This window comes from Equus quagga, chromosome 7 (assembly GCF_021613505.1).
Source record: "Equus quagga isolate Etosha38 chromosome 7, UCLA_HA_Equagga_1.0, whole genome shotgun sequence".
Taxonomy (NCBI): Eukaryota; Metazoa; Chordata; class Mammalia; order Perissodactyla; family Equidae; genus Equus; species Equus quagga.
Window position 1 is genome coordinate 37,666,381 of NC_060273.1, and position 20,212 is coordinate 37,686,592.

At 52.4% G+C, this 20,212-nt stretch overlaps 2 protein-coding genes and 1 long non-coding RNA gene across 6 annotated transcripts; 2 read left to right on the forward strand and 1 right to left on the reverse strand.

Moving 5' to 3' along the window:
* Positions 1-6: 6 nt before the first annotated feature.
* On the forward strand, positions 7-8,860 carry POP7 (POP7 homolog, ribonuclease P/MRP subunit). Of its 4 annotated transcripts, none has more exons than XM_046666069.1 (2): positions 7-210; positions 8,176-8,860. In XM_046666069.1, exon 2 carries the CDS (start codon positions 8,186-8,188, stop codon positions 8,606-8,608), a length of 423 nt encoding a protein of 140 aa, XP_046522025.1. In that variant the 5' UTR covers positions 7-210; positions 8,176-8,185; the 3' UTR covers positions 8,609-8,860. The 4 variants fall into 4 exon arrangements, with proteins under 4 accessions (XP_046522025.1, XP_046522024.1, XP_046522027.1 ...); XM_046666068.1 differs by lacking the exon at positions 7-210 and adding an exon at positions 224-441; XM_046666071.1 differs by lacking the exon at positions 7-210 and adding an exon at positions 7,665-7,971.
* An 837-nt stretch (positions 8,861-9,697) lies between these two features.
* Positions 9,698-18,541, reverse strand: LOC124241599 (uncharacterized). Its single transcript, XR_006889264.1, has 3 exons — positions 18,464-18,541; positions 10,877-11,092; positions 9,698-9,913 (listed from the first exon to the last, which is right to left on the reverse strand). It is a non-coding gene; the product is annotated as an uncharacterized LOC124241599 (long non-coding RNA).
* Positions 18,187-19,991, forward strand: EPO (erythropoietin). The gene is made up of 5 exons (XM_046665498.1): positions 18,187-18,199; positions 18,746-18,888; positions 19,145-19,231; positions 19,488-19,667; positions 19,836-19,991. Exons 1-5 carry the CDS (start codon positions 18,187-18,189, stop codon positions 19,989-19,991), a joined length of 579 nt encoding a protein of 192 aa, XP_046521454.1.
* The last annotated feature ends 221 nt before the right edge of the window (positions 19,992-20,212 follow it).

Here is a 20,212-nt window from a genome sequence, read left to right on the forward strand (position 1 = left end):
CCCGCGCTGCACCCCGGCACGTGACGCGCGACCGTCGCGACTCCCAGTGGCCTCGTCGGTGTTTCCCGGCCAGTCGGCTTCCTCCGGGGAGGCCGCCTGGATTGAAGGAAACCTTAACCACTCCAGAGGTGCGTCCGTCAGACGGCCTGGAAGACACGAAAGGAGCGGAGAGCCGAATGATTTAGAAACAGCCCGAGGCAGTGCTGGCTGGTGAGACCTGGAGTGTCTGTCTGGCTCCGCCACTGACTGGCTCCTGGACCTCAGGGGCCAAAGGAGTTGACGCTTTCGGGCCTCAGTTTCTCTTTTCTAGTAAGGTGTGAATGCTGTTCTCCATCCCATCCCCGGCCCCCATCCCGCTCCCATCCCGGCGAGCTGGAAGAATTAGAATAGGTGAATGTGAAAGGCTTTGAAAAGAGGGAAACTGCTATGCAAATGTGCGAGGTAGGTTGACACCTCCTTTGTTTAAAAAAGAGGTTTTCGAGAACGACTTTTCCGAATCCCTGAACTTTTTAGGCTGAGAAAGCTTTGTGTGTGTTTTCATCACTTTCCTCCCAAGTCTTTCCAGAATGTATATTCTCCTTTCCAGCTTCCTAAAACAACCGTTACTAAGTACACAATAATCCTCCTCAAGACGGGGAAAGGTGAGTTCTGACTTGGAACTCGAGTGCCCACAGGGGACAGTTGTGCCATAATGGAGTGCGGACCTCGGGAGCTCCCACGAAGGCCCTTTGTTCCTGCGCCGAATACCCGCCCACCCCAGCCGCGCGGCTTCTGTGCACTTGGAGTTTTAGTGTCTCCTTTTTCAGTTTCCTCCACTTTCTTGCAGCCAGGATTCCCGCTCCAGTGTTGTCAGTCAAGCTGCTTGCTCACAGGCTGGAAAAGGCAATTGTTTAAAGGAAGGGCTCCTGTGCTGGTTCCATCCATTCCTGACTGTGGCCTTGGGCAGGTTAATTAATCTCTGGGGTCTCTGGATTGTGTGGTTAAGCACTTGGCACAGGGCAGGCGCTCCACAAAAGTTAGCTAAGAGGGACTTCTGGTTCCACAGGGTCCACAACATTCAGACTGTTAGCGCTGTGTGAAAATCTATCAACAGACTCCAACTTGGGTCAGAATTCTTCTCCTAAAGTTCTTAACGTTATGATGGCTGTGTTTTCTTACTCAAAAGCTTTTGCTGTTGATGCGTTTTGTTTCTGAACTTTTCTACTTCGTGTTCTAGGTGATTGAAGTTACTAGCAGCCTAACCTCTGAATAAATGAGGTCTTGGCATGTTTTAATTGTTAATTGGCAAATGTGAGATTGCAGATTATAGGAGAGAAACGGCTCAGAGGAAAAAGAGGGCGACCTCTGTGGAGTGGAAGCAGTCGGGGACAGGGGCAGCCTGTGCTGAGCTGGAAGGATTTGGGTAGATTTAGGAAAAGCGGGCATGAGCTGGAGAATAGCCACAATCCAGGCTGGAGGAGAAGAGGACCTGGATTGCTAGTTGGATGAGAGGTGAAGTGAACCTCGGTTGAGGGCCTCCATGAAAATGTTTTGGGTTTTTTTGGTAAGGAAGATTGGCCCTGAGCTAACATCTGTTGCCAATATTCCTCCTTTTGCTTGAGGGAGATTGTCCTTTAGCTAACATCTGTGCCAGTCTTCCTCTATTTTGTATGTGGGACGCCACCACAGCGTGGCTTGACAAGCAGCGTGTAAGTCCCTGCCCGGGATCCAAACCTGTGAACCCCAGGCCACTGACGCAGAGTGTGTGAACTGAACCGCTGTGCTACCAGGTGGGCCCACAAAAATGTCTTTGATCTGAGAATAGCACCCACTAGATGCTGCCTGGCAGGAAGAGCACATTCGGCTCCAGAGTGGGAGATCAGAGTGTTTGCCCAGGTTCCCTGGGGACCAGCATTTGACCCTGGAGAGGTACTCTGCAGTGGGGGAGGGTACCTCTCATAGTTTGGGCCTCTGCTGCTGCAGAGAACACTGGAAATTGGATGATAGAAGCGCCCTCTTTGGGAAAGGCAACTAATGAAATCAGAATTGTGCATCTCCCATACAGTGCTTAAAAATTACAAAGAAATCACTTGGACCTAAAATATTTTTGTTTATTCAGGTGCTATGCTGTAAAATGTCTTGGTCTGTGTTGTTTTAGATTTGCAAGCTTTTGAACTAAACAAAGAGATTTGGTTAGATGATTAATGGAGATGAAAGGGAGGTCTCCAGGAAGACTAGACAGCCAATCTCTGCCTTTTTTCTTAACGGCAGATTCCTCTGCGGTGTTTGCCTTGAATGAAATGCAAAAAGATAAGGACCATCTAGTGTCAGATTGGTTTATTACAGAGCCCGGCTTCACCCACCTGAATTGTGAACCTTTGTATTTATCTGGATGTCAAAGTTTGGAAAATGTATTTTAAATATCACGAAAAGGCACAGTCTGAGTCGTGGAGTGATAATTCATAAACTGTGCTTACTGTTAATTATCAGACAAAATGGGCCCTGAAATTAATATATTGCATTCAGAATTACTTTCAGCCATGAGCTACATTCTTTGGTCGACCAAATGTAACTGCTTGTCTAGTCAGCAATGACCTCCACGTTGCTGAATCGACTGGTCCATTATCTTATGTGGCTTGTCAACAGCATATGACACAGCCAGTCCCTCCCTCCTCCAGGAAATGCTTTCTTCACCTGGCTTCCAGGACATCGTACTTCCTTGGGTTTCCTCCTACTTCACTAGCTGCTCCTGCTGAGTCCTTTGCTGGTTCCTCCTCTTCTCCCCTACCTCCCAGGGCTCAGTCCTTCCAGACCTCTCTGTTGTAACGGGAGGGACTGCACGGGACATGAGCCCCACTGCTAGACGTTCCTGCCTCAGCTTAGTCGTTGCCTCCTTTGGAAAACCTTGGATGCCCCAAGGTCATGTGGGCTGTTCCTCCTTGGGGGTCCACCAAATCCTGTACATGGTCCCACCTGAACGCTGGTCACACTCTTGCCCATCTTGTTTACCTTCCACGCTAAACTGGGAGCTGCTTAGCACAATATTCTATGATGTCACCAGTATTCCAACAGCCTAACAGTTCTCCTGATCGACCTTTTATTGCGAAGTGGTATCCCATGGCCGTAGCACAGTTGGTTGGACCAGTCAGCCATTGGAAGATAGCTGGGTTGTTTCCAGTTTGGGGCTATTACATATAAAACTGCTGTGGACATTTGTGGATAAGCTTTTAAATGCCCAGGAGTGCTGTTGCTGGGTATGTTTAGTTTTAGAAGAAACTGCCAAACTATTTCCTAGAGTGGCTGTCCCCTTGGACATTTCCAAGCAGTGTATGAGAAATCCAGTTTCTCCACATTCTCATCAATACTCGGTATCGTCAAGGCTATTTTAGACATTCTAATAGGCGTGTACTGGTATCTCAACATGGTTTTAATTTGCATTTCCTTAATGGCTAATGACGTTGAACATCTTATGTGTGTTTTTGCCATCCTAGGACCATCTTTGCTAAAGTGTCTGTTCCCGACTTTTCTACTTGGGTTGTTTGTTTTGTAACTCTTGAGTTTAGAGTTCTTTGGATACAGTCTTTTGTCAGATATGTGACTTGCGATTATTTTCTCCCAGTCTGTGGCTTCTCTTTTCATCCTATTAATGTGGTCTTTCACAGAGTAGAAGTTTTTCATTTTGATGAAGTACAGGTTATCACTTTTTTTCTTTAACAGATGGTACTTTTGGAGTTGTCTAAGAACTCTTCACCCGACCCCATGTCATGAAGATGTTTTCCTCTAAAAGTTTTCTCGTTTTACATTTTATATTTAAATCTACCATCCATTTTGTGTTCATTTTTTGCATAGGGCTGAGGTTCAATTCTCTGCCTATTTGCCCAATTATTGAAAAGACTGTCCCTTCCCCATTGAACTGCTTTTGCACCTTCGTCAAAAATCAGCTGGCTGTACTTGTGTGAATCTATTTCTGGTTCTCTATTCCACTTAATTGAATAGAATTATTCCACAATTCTATCCTTTGGCAGATGCGACACCGTCTTGATCATCGTGTTTATGTAGTAAGTCTTAAAATCAGGTATTGTGATTCCAACTTTTTCTATTTCAAAATTGCTTTAACTATTTTATTTCCTTTGCCTTTCCATGCAGATTTTAGAATAAACTTGTCCATATCTACAAAAAGTCTTGCTGGGATTTTCATAGGAATCACATTAAATCTACAGATCCATTTGGAGAGAACTGATGTCTTTACTATGCTGAATCTTCTAGTACATGGACATGGTCTATCTCTCCGTTTACTTAAATCATCTTTGATTTCTTTCATCAGCATTTTGCAGTTTTCAGCATACATATTTTGTACATGTTTTGTTAGACTTATAACTAAATATTTCTCCCACCTCCCCTGGAGTGATTGTAAATGGTATTGTGTTTTATTTTTATTATTTTATTTATTTATTTTTTTGGAGGAAGATTAGCCCAGAGCTAACATCTGCTGCCTATCCTCCTCTTTTTGCTGAGGAAGACTGGCCCTGAGCTAACATCTGTGCCCATCTTCCTTTACTTTATATGTGGGACGCCTGCCACAGCATGGCTTGCCAAGCGGTGCGTAGGTCCGTGCCTGGGATCCGAACTGGCGAACCCCAGGCCCCCAAAGCGGAATGTGTGAACTTAACCACTGCGTCACTAGGCCAGCCCCTGGTATTGTGTTTTAAATTTCGGTTTCCAATTGTTTATTGCCAGTGTATAGAAATATAATTGAGGGGGGCTGGCCCCGTGGCCAAGTGGTTAAGTTCACACACTCCACTTCTGAGGCCCAGGGTTTCGTCAGTTCTCATCCTGCGTGAGGACCTGGCACTGCTCGTCAGGCCATGCTGAGGCGGCATCCCACATGCCACAACTAGAAGGACCCACAACTAAAAATATACAACTCTGTACCAGGAGGCTTTGGGGAGAAAAAGAAAAAATAAAATCTTTAAAAATATATATATATAATTGATTTTGTATGTTGATCTTGTATCCTACAAACTTGCCAAACTCACTTATTACTTCTATGAGTTTTTTGCAGATTCCTTGGGATTTTTGCTGAGGAAGGCTGGCCCTGAGCTAACATCCGTGCCCATCTTCCTCTACATTATATGTGGGACGCCTGCCACAGCATGGCTTGCCAAGCGGTGCCATGTCCGCACCTGGGATCCAAACCAGCGAACCTGGGCTGCTGAAGCGAACGAACGTGTGAACTTAACCACTGGCCCCTGTAGATGTTTTGTAGATGCTCTTAATCAGGTTGAGGAAGTTCCTTCTATTCCTTGTTTGCTGGGAGTTTTTTATCATAAATGGGTGCTAAATTATGTTAAATGGTTTTTCTGCATCAATCGATAGCATCATGTGATTTTTCTTCTTTAGCTTGTTATTATGGTGGATAATATTGATTAGTTTTCTTTTTTTTTTTAAGATTTTATTTTTCTTCTTTCTCCCCAAAGTCCCCAAGTACATAGTTGCATATTTTTAGTTGTGAGTCCTTCTAGTTGTGGCATGTGGGATGCCACCTCAGCATGGCTTGATGAGCGGTGCCATGTGCACACCCAGGATCTGAACCGGCGAAACCCGGGGCTGCTGAAGCAGAGTGCACAAATTTAACCACTCGGCCTTGGGGCCGGTCCGGATTGGTTTTCTTATACTGAACCAGTCCTGCATCTTCGGAATAAACTCTTCTTGGTCGTGGTGTGTAGTTCTTTTTATATACTGCTGGATTCAATTTGCTAACATTTTGCTGAGGATTTATGCGTCTTTGTTCATGAGAGATAGCAGTCTGTACTTTTCTTCTTCTGTATTGTCTTTTCTGGTTTTGGCCTCATAAAAGTAGTTGGGAAATGTTCCTTCCTCTTCTGTTTTCTGGAAGAGATTGTGTAGAATTTCTGTTATTTCTTTTTTTGGTAGAATTCACCAGTGAAACCATGTGGGCCTAGATATTTCTTTTTCTAAAGGTTTAACTATGAATTTAATTACTTTAATAGTTATAGGACTATTCAGATGATCTATTTCACCTTGGAGGAGTTTGGTAGTTTGTAGTTTTCTAGGAATTGGTCCATTTCATCTAAGTTGTGGAATTTATGGATGTAGAATTGTTTGTATTATTTTCTAACCATCTTTTAATGTATAAGGGATCTTTAGTGTTATCCCTTCTTTCATGTTTGATAATTTAACTTGTCTTCTTTCTCGTGTACTCTCTTGTCAGTCTTGTAGACTAGAGGCTTATCAATTTTACAGATATTTTCCAAGAACCAGTTTTTATTTTGAGTTTCTTTATTGTTTTTCTGTGTTCAGTTTCGTTGTCTTTTGCTCTTTATTATTTCCTCCCATCTTCTTGCTTTGGCTTTATTTGGCTCTTCTTGTTCTAATTCCTTGCGGTGGAAGCTTAGATTATGCTTCCATTCTTTTGAAAATACTGTTCAGTGTTTCCAGAATACTTCTTGGTTCCCTGAAGAACTCCTGTTTATCCATCAAAGCTCAGCTCAGATGTCACTTCTGAGGCAGAATAGGGTTGTACCCAGCCTTTCCTCCTCACGTCCGCATAAACCCCCAAATTTGTGATTAAGGAAGGAATCTGACGCTAAAAGAACTATAGGATTTAAATGGTGCTGAGAGAGAAGTTCTCAGGGATCTGACCTCTTTCCAGCCCCCAGTCAAATGGGATCAGACTCCACCCTAGGCAACTAGACAGGGGTCTGGGGGTGGGCAGGGGGGCATAAAAATGCCAACGCACATGTGTAGGCTTATAGTTTACAAGGTCACATTGGGTTTCACGACCCAATGGCAAGACAGGAATTATCTCCATTTAAATGATGGGGAAACTCAAGAGGAGAGTAGTTCCAGGTCCCCAGTGCATGTCTAACTCATTTCCGAAAGGAACTCGCCAGAAGCTACACCAATCTCGGGGGAGAATCCCCTCCCCAGGCAGAGGAAACCCCTCCCTGCTGGCCTTGGGGAGCCACGACCCCCGCGCGCTGCTCCGCCCTGTCCGCCAGGGGGCGCACGTCCCCGCTCCCGGGTCGCGGGCAGCATTCGAGCTGGTGGGCCGTGGTTGAGGCGTGTGGGTGGGTCTGCGTGCCCCGGGGAAGCCGTGGGTCCCCAAGGGCTGGCCTGGGGTGGGGTCAGCCCGGCAAGAGATAAGGGAGTGGGGCGGGTCCCCGGGAACTGCAAGGGAGTCCCGAGGCGCCGTCCGCCGCCTCGCCACTCAACTCTCCCATCTGTGGGCAACAGGGCCCTCGGGCCGGAGGCCAGCGCTGCCAGCTCCGCCACGCCGCCTCTGACCGGAGGAGGGAAGTGATGGGCGCGGGAGTCCAGTTGTGCCTTCAGGCCCTTCGCGATCACGTTCTCCTGAACTCGCCGCCCTCTCTGCTCTCTTTGAAAGACCCTCCCTCAAGTCCTACACGCCGCTACAGTGGCTTCCTCCCCGCCTTTCTCTCCTCCAGGACCCCTTCGCGGGCCGGGGACTCGGCCTGGCCTGGGAAAGCGGACCCTCCCCGGCTAGTCCTCCCCGGCTAGTCCTCCCCGGCTTCGACTTGGGACACGCCCCCTGGCCCCGCGCCCCGCCTCCGAGGCGTACACGTGGTAGATCCCGTCAACTCCGGAAGCCTCGCGTTACTGAGACACACCGCGCGGTCGCGCGAGCGCTCAGGAAAGGGGCGGGGAGGACGGAAGCCGGGAAGGCCATTCGTGCGCCGCAGGGGTCTGGCTGGGGCGGGGGGCACGTGCGCGCTCCGCAGCCCTTTCCAGAGCCGGGCGCCGACGGAGCGGTCGTGATCGGGCGTTCCTGTAGCGCTGCTCTTTGCTTCTCTTCCGCTCCTGGGGCCTGGGGGTCGCGAGCAGCGCCCTCTGTTCGGGCCGGTCGGCGCAGCGCTTGAGTGGCCCGGCTGGGGAGCGGGCCCCGGGCGCGCAGAGGGTACTGTGGACTGGGGAGAGTAGGCGCGGGGAAGGGGCGGCGGAGGGCTTGAGGTTGGTGATGTCATGGATGAATAGGAACTGAGAACCGGGGGTGGGGGAGATACGGGGACTGGAGGGGAGTGGGAGGGGACTGAGAGGCTGGAAGGGAAGAGGGGCGTCGATTGCGCCCCCTCCCGGCTGCACGCTTTGGGAAGGAAACTGGGTGGGAAAGGAGGCGAAGTCACCCTCGTTGATCTTGTCCCTTTCCCGTGCCAGGGCACACAGCATGGCAGAAAACCGAGAACCCCGCGGGGCTGTCGAGGCTGAGTTGGACCCGGTGGAGTACACCCTTCGGAAGCGGCTGCCCCACCGCCTGCCCCGGAGACCCAATGACATTTATGTCAACATGAAGACTGACTTTAAGGCCCAGTTGGCCCGCTGCCAAAAGCTGCTGGATGGCGGGGCGCGCGGTCAGAACTCATGCACTGAGATCTACATTCACGGCTTGGGCCTGGCCATCAACCGTGCCATCAACATTGCCCTACAGCTGCAGGCAGGCAGCTTCGGGTCCTTGCAGGTGGCTGCCAATACCTCCACGGTAGAGCTTGTCGATGAGCTGGAACCAGAGACTGATACTCGAGAGCCGCTCACCCGCATCCGCAACAACTCGGCCATCCACATCCGAGTCTTCAGGGCCGCACCCAAGTAACTGAAATGAGGCTGGCTTGCCTTTTCCGTGCCCCTTCACGCAGCTGGGCTCAGCTGAGGCTGTCGTTGTACTGAGTACTGTCGTGGATTTCTTACCAGACCCATGTAAGAAAAAGCCTGTCCCCTCACAGCCCAGAGGACTGAACTGACACGGGGAGTCTTGTCTCTTTTTGGGCCCAAGCAGTGGGTCTTCCTGAATCTTTGTGGTCTGTAACCATTGTCCTATACAATAAAAAGTGTCAAGTTGTGCTAGTGTCCGGCCACCCCACTGCCACTGCCTCTCGCCTGTGTAAATTCTGTGTGTATCTGGAAAGGAGAGCCGGAAACTTCAAGTATTTGGGTACGGGAGGGGAACCCAAGTGTTTCTTGCCTTCACAGAGAGCATAGGTTTACTACGGACGGTGTAACATAAAACAAACTTTACAGTGTAGAAGCTGGACGATCCCAGTGTTTGCTTTAAAATGTCCTCTCAGAGGAAGGCCGGCTGAAGTCCAGCTGGGATAGATGTAGGCTCGAGAAGCATCAGGCTCTCTAGTGGCGGTTCCCAGGCACGGAAAAGGTGAGGGTTTAAGGATGAAGGAAGCAAAGACCGGGGCCTCTTGTGTCGGTCTCTGACGTCGGGACCGACACAAGTTTCACTTGATTCCTGGTCCTGCGGGGCCCAGATTCATCCAAGCAGCTGTGGTCCAGAGCCCATCAGACCCTTCTGGCTGGGCTGTTCTAGTGGGAAAGGAGAGCTTGCCCCCTGAATGACTGGGCACACAGGTAATAGATACTTTTTTGTTTGCGTGTTTGGAGGAGGATCTGATTTCTCATGTTTATCCAACCAGAGTCACCTAAAGCAATGTTTATCAAAGCGGGTGATGACCCGTTTGTGGGTCTTGAAATCAATTTACTGGGTCATAGACTTAAAAGCAAGTACAGGAGAAAAAATGCAACTGAAATCGCACTGTTTTGTTGACGCTCAGTTATAGATGTGTATATATACATGTGTACTAGTGATGTAAATTGTGTTCTTTTACTGTCGGTCGAGTCACAAGAGTTTGAAAGCCTCAGATCAAAAGGTTGGTAACAGAATTTTACTCTAGTTTGCTTGAAGGCAGTTTGGTTTGGGGTTCTGAAAATCGGGCTTCTCATTTATCGAAATCCCTTCCTCCGGCTTGAGTGTTCGTGTTGGTGAGGGACTCTGATGCTGGATGACTGACTGCCAGCCACTCAGGAAAGCAGACTCTTACAGGAAGGACTGTCACTTCATTCACACGACACATGCTGAGTGCCTCCTGGAAGCCAAGGCCTGGGTTGGGCCCTGGGGAGGGATACAAGATGAGTATAAAATAGCTCCTAGCTTCAAGGAGCTCACCATTTCATTGGGAAGGTGGATACACAAATTTTTGTGTATGAGTAAGGTGTGTTACATAAGAAGTAAGAGTAGCCACGATAGGGAAATGTGAAGGCAACAGCTAACTTCCTGGTGGGGTCTAAAATGGTTTTACCTTTGGCCTGGGTATTGAAGGATGAATAGCAGTTTGCCAGGCAAAAAAGAAAGGACATATCTAGCAGAGGGGTCAGCATGCACAAAGGGGATTTATGGATAGGTAGGGCATGTTCTGGGACTAGAGGGTCACTCAGGGTGGCTAGAAAGCAGGAGGCACTGGGGAGACTTGAGGCAGACAAGACCAGAGACATTTCTGTCACACCCCAGTAGACTCCCCACCTCATTCCCTTGTCAGCCTTGACTACAAGGCTCCCCTGCCCTGGGGCTCTGCAGTAGCAGAGTGGGGAGCCAGCAGGGAACTGCAGTGAGCTCTGTGTCTCCCTGCACGTATGTATTCTTGTGTCTCTGTGCTCCTGGCCTAGGCCCAGCCGAGGTGGCGGCAGGCAGCCCTTCTGCGTTTGGTTTATTTTGGCAGCTCCCTCTTTCAGCCTGTTTGTTTGTTGTTTCTACTCCATGTTCTCTCACTGCTTGCCAATGGGGCTTCCCTCAGTGGCAGGTCTGCAGAAACAGCCCCTAGACGTTGCCCCTGAAGGAAGAGAGGGTCTGGGGGCTCACCCTGTAGTGTGTGTGGGCAGGTAGGGGGTGTGGGGAAGGCTCCTGCATCTGTCTGAGTGCATGCACGGTGGGCGGGCCAGGAACTCGGTTTTCCTCCCATAGGGACGCCAACCCTGGCCTCTGTTCCTCTCCCTTCTCCTGGCTCCCTGAAGCGTCTTCCGTGGAAGCTTGGGAAGCAGAAGAGGATGGGACAGAAGGTACGTCCAAATGCAATTCTACCTTGTTTTTACTTGACAACTGCAGAGCCCACAATAAGTACGAAATGACCTCCTGCTTCAAAAACAGATCCCCAGAGGCCAGGACCGAAATGCTTGTCTTGGAGGAGGCTGTAGACGTTGGCTCATCACCCATAGCATCTTGAGCATCCACTAGCTGTAAGGATCTGTTAGGCGCCAGGCCTGTCCGGGGAGGTACCAGCCAGTGGTCCTGCAAAGTCTAACAAGAAGCAGATAGATTTAAAAAGACAAATAATTTACCTAGTGCTCAGAACTGTGCTGGTGTTAGTAAGGGCTCAATAAATAGTAATGGCTGCTATTGTTAGTATGAGACATTTTGCTGGAAAATGGTTTAGGGCCTCTTAATGGGGATGGGGGAGGGGCAGGAAGGTCATTCGTGTGTGTGTGTGTGTGTGTGTGTGTGTGTGTTTGACTTACGAGGCCGGGTTATTAGTTCTGTGAGCTTTTCTATTTGTGTCTCACCTGCGGGGGCAGAAGACAGGCCCTCAGGACATAGGAACTGGTTTGAATGTGCTGATGATCCTCCTGGGAAGGTCCCCACACTCTGTCCCTGTGAGTTCCTGGTGCTTGGTCAGGACCCGGGGAAGAATGGCATGTTCCACAAACCCTCCAACCTCTGGAGAAGTTGGACTGGAGTATGTGTCAAATCTGACTCCTAGGGGCCAGCCTAGTGGGGCAGCAGTTAAGTGCACACGTTCCGCTTCTCGGCGGCCTGAGGTTCGCTGGTTTGGATCCCGGGTGTGGACATGGCACCGCTTGTCAAGCCATGCTCTGGTAGGTATCCCACATATAAAGTAGAGGAAGATGGGCACGATGTTAGCTCAGGGCCAGTCTTCCTCAGCGAAAAGAGGAGGATTGGCAGCAGTTAGCTCAGAGCTAATCTTCCTCACACACACACACACACAAAAAAGTAACTCCTTAGGGAACAGATGTCCACCTGCACAGAGATGTGGGGGGAGGCAAAGGTTATCCCACCAAGGAAAAAGTCGGTGAAAATGGCACTGAAGATGATCTTCCTAATGGGGTTATGGGTCCTTTTTAATTTGTTTTGGGTTAGTCACATTTTCTAGTTTTTCAGTGATCACGTATTGTGTTGTTTTTTTTTTTTTTTTTGAGGAAGATCAGCCCTGAGCTAACATCTGCTGCCAATCCTCCTCTTTTTTTGCTGAGGAAGCCTGGCCCTGAGCTAACATCCATGCCCATCTTCCTCTACTTTATATGTGGGACACCTACCACAGCATGGCTTGCCAAGTGGTGCCATGTCTGCACCCGGGATCCGAACTGGTGAACCCCGGGCCGATGAAGCGGAACGTGCGCACTTAACTGCTGCACCACCGGGCCGGCCCCACGTATTGTTTTTGTAATAAGAAAAAGTTAATTTTTTACAAAGCCCGTTCCTTTGTTCTGTTCTCTAGGGGGGGTGATCAGGGGGTTTAGTTATCAAACGGATGAGATAAAAGTCGAAGTGACTCCATTGCCAAATCCAGTAACTGATAAATAGCTGCTGAATGGATGAATAGATGGATGCATGCATTTGTTGACGGATGTCCAGGATGGCTTGCTTTTGACTCTATAACAAGTCTCTGTCCCCTTGAGAAACGCCACCTGTCTTGTCACTGGAACTATGCGAGCAGAGAGTGGACCTTCATCTTTAGGGGACCTTCTAGGTCCCTTTCAGCTCAGCGTCTATGAATCTTGTTTGATGCAAGAAAAACATACTTTTGCAAAAGTACTAAAATTATTTGCTGATCCATGAAATAAAACGTGAGCAGAAAGGCTCGCTTACATTCAGGTCGGGGGATGCCGATGGGGTCAAGCAATAGGTTCTTGTAATTTGTTGGTTCTCAGTGAACCATGAACAATTTGGGAAAACATTTGCTAAATTTGGATATTTAAGAGTATGTCTGAGGCTTCTATAAACTTGCCTTGAGTAGATCGTGGCCTTTATTCCTCCAAGTAGGAAGAGCCTATAGGACCACCCAGTAGAATGCGTGCAGAATCCTTAGAAAGTCCCCAAGGCCAGGTTAACAAAAGGAAACTTTTGTATTCACAACTGCACACCTGCCGAGGTCTTTCGTGGGAGAAAAACATCACTCCCACTAGTGTTGCCAGGAGTGTTTTAATTTAGTTAGGATCCTCTCGTTTTATTTTTGGACAGGAAAGCTACTCAGGCCAATTTAGCAGCTCCATCTTCTGATATAGGGTGGGTGATACAGGAAGAGGCTTAGGAACATTCAGCACTACTTGTAAGTTAGAGATCCTAGGATGTAGGCCGACGCGTTTTACAGAAACCTAACCAGGGGAAGAAGTTCTGGAGCTGGAGGTGGAGGTATTGGTGCTCCAGGAGCCATCCTTCAAGGACTGTGGCATGGGAGGGATTCAAGAGACAAGCGACCGAGGAAGATGGCCCTGTAATGCTTCAAGGTTTGTCTGGGGTGGGCCCAAAGGCCTCATTCAGTCCCAGGTCTCTGGGGCTTCTCTGGGCCTCCCGAGGAGGAGACCCACATTGATAGGGCAAGAAATCCCTGTTGGCGCCAGGCTTTGCATAAACTAGGTTGAAGACTTGTCTTGATATCTGCATCTTAACCCACCTCCAACTCCCGCAGTGACGCCATTTCACTCAGTGGTGTTCAGGGGCAAGTTTCTCTAAAGTATAGTCACTGTACACACCCAGGAATGCCTCTGTCCACACTGCACTGTTCTCACAATTCTAATGAGTTGCTTGGGGTTGGGGGAGGGGGTGGACAGCGACAATACCAGAGATATGGTGCCATGAACCTGTGCCCAGCTCCCCAGAGAGAACAGCGGAAGACGATGGAGGAAGGTTGAAGAATATGCTGGAGATTTGATCTCCAGGCCTCCAAAGTGGAGACAAATAGGAAGGATACTAAAGCAGAGCGTGCAGGAGTAACAGCAGCGTTTATCGATTACCCTATGCCAGGCGTTACGTAATCCCATGACAGCTTGGGAAGCGATTACTATCATTTTCACCATCCCCAGGCTCGGGGATAAAGTCACTTGTCCAAGTCGGGTGCTAGCAAGTGGCAGAGCTCAGGCCACCAATCGCTGCTGGGCCACAGAGCTGCTGGCTGAGAACAGAAACCCGGATGTCTGGTGATACTGGCTACTTTATAGCCAAGAAAGTAGCCCTTGCCTCATTTTCTCCAAGTTGACCTTCGCACAGGACTTTCTTTGATTCTCCGCCAGGAATCTCTTCTAAAGCGTTCTTGCTCCCTTCCCAGTTTCCCAGGGTCCGGCAGCCCTCCCCCACCGTACCCTCCAGGGTCCGGGCCACCTCACTTCCCAGCACAGAAGGGCTTCTGGGCTGCCGGCTGAACTCCCCAGCGAAACCAAGAAACCGCTGCTTGGAAAGGAGGAAGGAGGAGAGGCCCGGAGGCCCCCCTTGTCCCCAACACGACTCCAGGCAGCTGGGGCTTCGTGCTGCCTGGGACGCTGGGACAGCTCAGGGGGGCTGTAAATTTGCTTCTCCTTGGATTTTTCAGTCTGAATTGGCTGCCAGGAAGACTTCATGGAACAGAGCCTGCCTCCACCCCCGCCATCCTCTGTCACAACCGTCCCTTTTCAGACCCTGCCTCTGTGACTGCCTGCTTAGGAAGTGGATGGCCGCCTCGCAAGCCCCCGAGATCCCAGAGCTAGGTTGTCCATGCATGGTTCCAGCAAGCACTCACAGGATGAGCAGCTCACTTCCCCCTGGGAGGCCCATTCTCTGGCTGAGGTGTCTGGAGTGGAGGGACCACACAAGGCAAGCCACGTAGGAGTGATGACCGTAAACAGGCAACATGCTGGGTGCCTGGTGGGTACCAAGGTGAACGAGACCTGCCATAGACTGTCCTTTGCTCCCTTCTCTGATTAACAGGACACCTGTGCTGCCTGACTCCAGAGAGTACCATTCTCATCAGAGTCTATGTGAATGGCACTCCCTGGAGTTGTGCAGTGCTCAACCCTGACAGTTGGACATGGTGGCCCAGCCAGGAGAGGCCTAAGACATGTACATAAAGGATGGCAGCACGGAGGAAGGGGACAACTTCCTGCGGGGGGATCAGGGAAGGCTTCATAGAGGAGGTAATGCTTGGATTTGGCCTTTGAAGAACACGGGGAGATGGTGTGGAGGGTGATCCAGGTGGAAGGCACAGCATGAGCAAAGGACAGGAAGCAGCAAACCATCTAACTGAGCTCCCGTGATGGAGGGAGTGGGAATGAGCAAAGTGGGAGAAGAGGCTGGAAAGGTAGGTGGATGGCAGAACACGGGGTTTTAGTTCTGAGGCAACCGGGAGCCTTTGCTGGCTCCTGCTCCAGAGTGACAGGAAGACAGCTATTCAATGGGAAAGTTAATCTAGCAGCAGGGTTGGGGGTCAACGGGAGAGGTCAGCGAGGAGACCCTCTGTGGTGGCCCTGGGACTGGGTCAGCCCCATGCCAGAGGAATATAAGCAGGCAGATGGAGGGGGCACTGGTAGGGGGGGTTGTAGGCCTTGGGCGGGGAGCCCCAGGTGGCTTCCCGATTTCTTCCTCAGGGTCTCCCACCATCAAGAACGGGTAGATGGACCCTGCTGGGCAGTACCCAAGAGCACCTGGGTTGAAGTTGGCCCCCAAACGAGCCTCTGTCCTCTTGGTAGGATTACTCTTGGGTGCGGGGGAACCGAGATCCTCTCCTCTACCTTGTCTCCCAAGCTGCGATTGATCGTAGCTCTCTCTCCAAAAGCCCCAGGGGATGAGCCCGCACCACCCCTGTCCAGCAGGCCCCAGCACCGAGGGACGGGTGCTCAGGGCCCACGTCCTCTCCTTTCGTGAAGGCAGGCGCCTCTGACAAGTTGCCATGAGGGGAGGAGCAGGTCGCACAGCCTGAAAGCCTCCTCCTCTCCTGAGGCCGTGTCTAGCCCCCATCCGTCGCTGGCCCCCTCTCCATGGTCAGGTCAGGGCAGTGACGCAGGAGTCAGGGGATCGGGAACGCAGAGCCTGGGAAGTGGGGGGTCGGGGCAGAACACATGTGCGAACGTGTGTGGACGTGAGTGTGCGTGTGCTCGTCCCACAGCTGGGATCTGCGAAGGGAGCAGAATGGGCTCTGAGAGCTAAGTGGGGCTGGGAGGCTGCCTGGGTGTGGAGAGGAAAGCTGGGACCAGAGGGCATAGCGGGGCGTGCAGACGCCAGATTCAGGGAGGACCCCAAGAGGAGGCTCGAGGTGAGCAGAGGGTCCAGGGCCCCCATTAATTCCCACCAGACGCACACCAGCCTCTGTCCCCCAGCCCTCCCGTTCACCTCTCTGAACCCCTCTTTGAACATGCTCTCCCCACACCTTATGGCTCCCTCCCTCCCCTCCATCAGGTCTTTATTCCGGTCACCTTCTCATTGACACCCCTGCCTGCCTGCCTCATCTAAAACTGCAACCTCATCCAGAACCCCGCCCACCCCACCCCACCCCACCCCACCCCTGCCCCATGCCTTCTCTCCTTAGTCCTCATTGCCCTTGGAGAGCCTCTATCTTTTATTCATTTTTGTGTTTTCCATCTACCTCTCCACTAGAATGTCAGCTCCTCCAGGACAGGCATTGTCTGTCTCATCCCCAGGTCCCTGGCCAAGAGGAGGTACTCCATAAATATTTCTTGAATGAATGAATGAATGGTTCCCACTCTTTTGGAACAAAATCCATATTTCTCAGAGTGGCATTCAAGGCCCTTCACAACCTGACCCCTCCCTAGACAGCATTCTGGCCTAAATCTCCGCCTCTCCCTTCCACACCCTCCGCCCCGACACACCTGACCCACCACTCACTTAGCTGGATCCGCCTCCCCCCCCACCTCACATCTCTTCCCATTGAAATCCTACCCGCCCTACAAGGCTAAGCTCATTGTCACCTCCTGTATCAAATCTTTCCTGATTTCCCCAGCTCAAGGTGAGCTCTTCCTCTTCCAAACTCTTACGGCTTGGCGCTGCAGTCAGTCCTCACACACGGCCCTGTCTACTCATCTCTGTCCTAAGCTACACACTCCAGGAGGCAGGAGTTAGGTCTCAACACACCTTTTTGTCCTGCAAAGTGTGTGATCAAGTATCTTGCACAAAAAAAGACACTGAATGCATGAATGAAATACCTCTAAGGTCATGGGACTGGGTAGGGAGTGAAAGCACATATATATATGTAACCACCTGTATTTGTGGGACTTTCCTGTCCTTTGTGAGCCCTGCACAGGATCTGACTGGTACTTGCAGCACGCCCATTTGACAGGTGAGGGCCCTCTGGCTCAGGGACTGAGGCCACTTTCCAAGGTTTGAGAGGCTGGTCAGCCTTGGACTCCTGCTCGGGGGAGCTTGTCCCCTGCCACAGGGCTTCCTAGGAGCCACAGCGGCTTAACTGCAAATCCGAGCTGCCACCACTCTGGGGGTTAGTGCTATTTCAGGGTTCTGAAGAATTTGCCACACAGGTGTTTAACCTATATCACAGGTCAGAAAAATGGACGGCAAAGTGCATGTGTGTCCTGCACAGCATGCCATGTGCTCTGTGCCCTAAAAGTTCAGTGTCTGGGACTTCAGGGTCCTAGAAATGAGAAGTCCTGGGAGAAGACCCCCAGATTTCTTGCGCCAGGCACCCCCATCAAATCCCTCACAGGAACAACACTGGTTTCTAGAACAACTACTGGGATGGAGAAGGAGGGCAACCTGACTTGCCCCTGCCAGCACCTTCCCGGCGGCCTCGCAGGAACCCAGGCACTCCCAGCTCTGAGCCCCCGCCCAAGACTGGGACGCCCCCCAGGGAGGCGTGGGGGTCCCCAGCCTTTCGCAGAATGGCGCTCCTGTCCCAGGCGCAGGCATTCGGCCCGTCTTGCTGGTGCGCACCCGGCTGCTCTCCCGGCATCCGGGGTCCGACGGGAGCCGGGGGCCCCGCGCCCGCGGCAGCTCTGCTCCCGCCCCGCGAACCCCCGACCCAGGCGTCCTGCCCCCTGCTCTGACCCCTCTGGCCCCCACCTCCCGCGACCCCTCACGCGCGCAGCCTCCCCCCCCACACGCACGCACACAGCCTGATAACAGCCCGACCCCCGGCCGCAGCCGCAGTCCCCGGGCCAACCCCGGCCGGTCGCCTCGTCTGGCCGCGCCGTCCTCCGGACCCTGGCAAGGGGCCCTGCGCTCGCTCTGCCCCGACCCCGGCTCGGCGGCCCCTGGACCGCGGCCCCCTCCTTCGACTCGCGGGGCTGGCTCTGCCCCGCCGAGCTTCCCGGGATGAGGGCTCCCGGCGCGGGCGCCGGCCGAGCCCCTGGCGTCTGACCGGCGGGCGAGGCGTGGAGATGGGGGTGCGCGGTGAGTGCTCGCGGGCTGGGGCGCTCCCGCCCGTCCTGGGCCCCTGTTTGAAGAGGGATTTACCGCCGGGGCTATTGGCCCCGAGGTGACTGGGTTCAAGGACTCAGCCACTTGCCAAGGACCCTGGAAGGGCAAGGGGGGTGGGGCAGCCTCCACGTGCCGGGGAGTCCCTGGAGAGGTGAAAATCTGACCTGGAGATGGGGACGAGGTTTGGGGGTTCAGGGAGAAGAGGGGCTGCCAGGTGGGTGGGGAGGAAGCTGATACCTGGGTCTCGGAGCAACAACCCGGATCTGCGAGAGGGGCAGCCTCTGTCACACCGGGATTGAAGTTTGGCCGGGAGAGGTGGATGCCGGTAGCTGGGGGGTGGGGTGTGCAGGCGGCAGCAGGATTGAATGAAGGCAGAGGAGACAGACCCTGAGCGCTGGGAAGGTTGGGGGCAGGAGCCACTAGCTGGGGGCCGAGGAGGGGGATGCGTGAACCTGCCCCTCCAAACCAACCCTCCCCTTCCCCTCCCTGCCTCACACTCAGCCCGGATCTCCTTTCCAGAATGTCCTGCCCTGCTGCTTCTGCTGTCCCTGCTACTGCCTCCTCTGGGCCTCCCAGCCCTGGGCGCCCCTCCACGCCTCATCTGTGACAGCCGAGTCCTGGAGAGGTACATCCTGGAGGCCAGGGAGGCCGAAAATGTCACGGTGAGGTCCCCTCCCCAGGACATTCCACAGGACTCACTCTCAGGGGCCCAGGGGTCTCCTCCAAGATCTGGGAGCCCGGACTCCTTCCTGGCACTTGGTTCAGGGGTGGAGGTTGGAAGCCAGAGCTCTCAGTAAAACTGATAAAACTGGTAGCCCCCGACGCATACCTGGAAGCAGGTGAGGGGCAGAGGCGGAGGGTCCTATGGCCTGGGACTGGGGCCCCTGGAGGTTCTGACTCCCCAGTTGTGCATTTCAGATGGGCTGTGCCGAAGGCTGCAGCTTCGGTGAGAATGTCACCGTTCCAGACACCAAGGTTAACTTCTACTCCTGGAAGAGGATGGAGGTGAGTTCATTTTCTCCTTCCTCTTGGAGAGTCTCATTTTGGGAGCCTGACAGGGTGGGAGGGAGAATGATGACGACAGAGAAGAAATTAAGCAGCAAAGATAAGGGCTGAATGAAAAATGTTCGTTCATTCATTCATTCATTCAACAAGCCTTATTGCATGCCTTCTGTTTGCTCAGCTTGGTGCTTGGGGCTGCTGAGAGGGAGGTGGGAAAGGGCGGCTTGGGCCAGCTGACTCGAGTCTCTGCTCCCTTTAGGTGGAGCAGCAGGCTGTGGAAGTCTGGCAGGGCTTGGCCCTGCTCTCAGAAGCCATTCTGCAGGGCCAGGCCCTGTTGGCCAACTCCTCCCAGCCATCTGAGACCCTGCGGCTGCATGTGGACAAAGCCGTCAGCAGCCTGCGCAGCCTCACCTCCCTGCTTCGGGCGCTGGGAGCCCAGGTGTGTAGGACCCTCCCACACTCTTCCGTCTGCTCTTTCTGTAAAGTGGGAGAAGGGCTCTGCCCAGGAACACTGAGACGCTCCTCATCCCCCCCTCCGATTCTACCCCGAATCCCATCTCACTCTGGGGTCCCGGACTGCAGTAACCTTCTGTTCTCTCCCTGGTAGAAGGAAGCCATCTCCCCTCCAGATGCAGCCTCTGCTGCTCCACTCCGAACATTCGCTGTTGATACTTTGTGCAAACTCTTCCGAATCTACTCCAATTTCCTGCGGGGAAAGCTGAAGCTGTACACAGGGGAGGCCTGCAGGAGAGGGGACAGGTGACCAGGTGCTTGCACCCTGGGCACGTCCACCACCTCGCTCACCACCACTGCCTGTGCCACGCCTTCCACGCCACCACTCCTGACCCCTGTTGAGGAGCTATCAGCTCAGCGCCAGCCTATCCCTTGGACACTCCAGGGCCAGCAGTGACATCGCAGGGGCCAGAGGAACTGTCCAGAGCTCAACCCAGATCCAAGGATGTCACAGGGCCAGCCTGCGGCCCC

What these genes read in the sequence shown, in the direction of transcription:
- POP7 (XM_046666069.1), top strand. Translation starts at nt 8,186, where the DNA reads ATGGCAGAAAACCGAGAACCCCGCGGGGCTGTCGAGGCTGAGTTGGAC.
- EPO (XM_046665498.1), top strand. An exon ending in GGGAGGCCGAAAATGTCACG is followed by an intron (nt 18,889 to 19,144) that starts GTGAGGTCCCCT and finishes TGTGCATTTCAG; the next exon opens with ATGGGCTGTGCCGAAGGCTG. An exon ending in ACTCCTGGAAGAGGATGGAG is followed by an intron (nt 19,232 to 19,487) that starts GTGAGTTCATTT and finishes TGCTCCCTTTAG; the next exon opens with GTGGAGCAGCAGGCTGTGGA.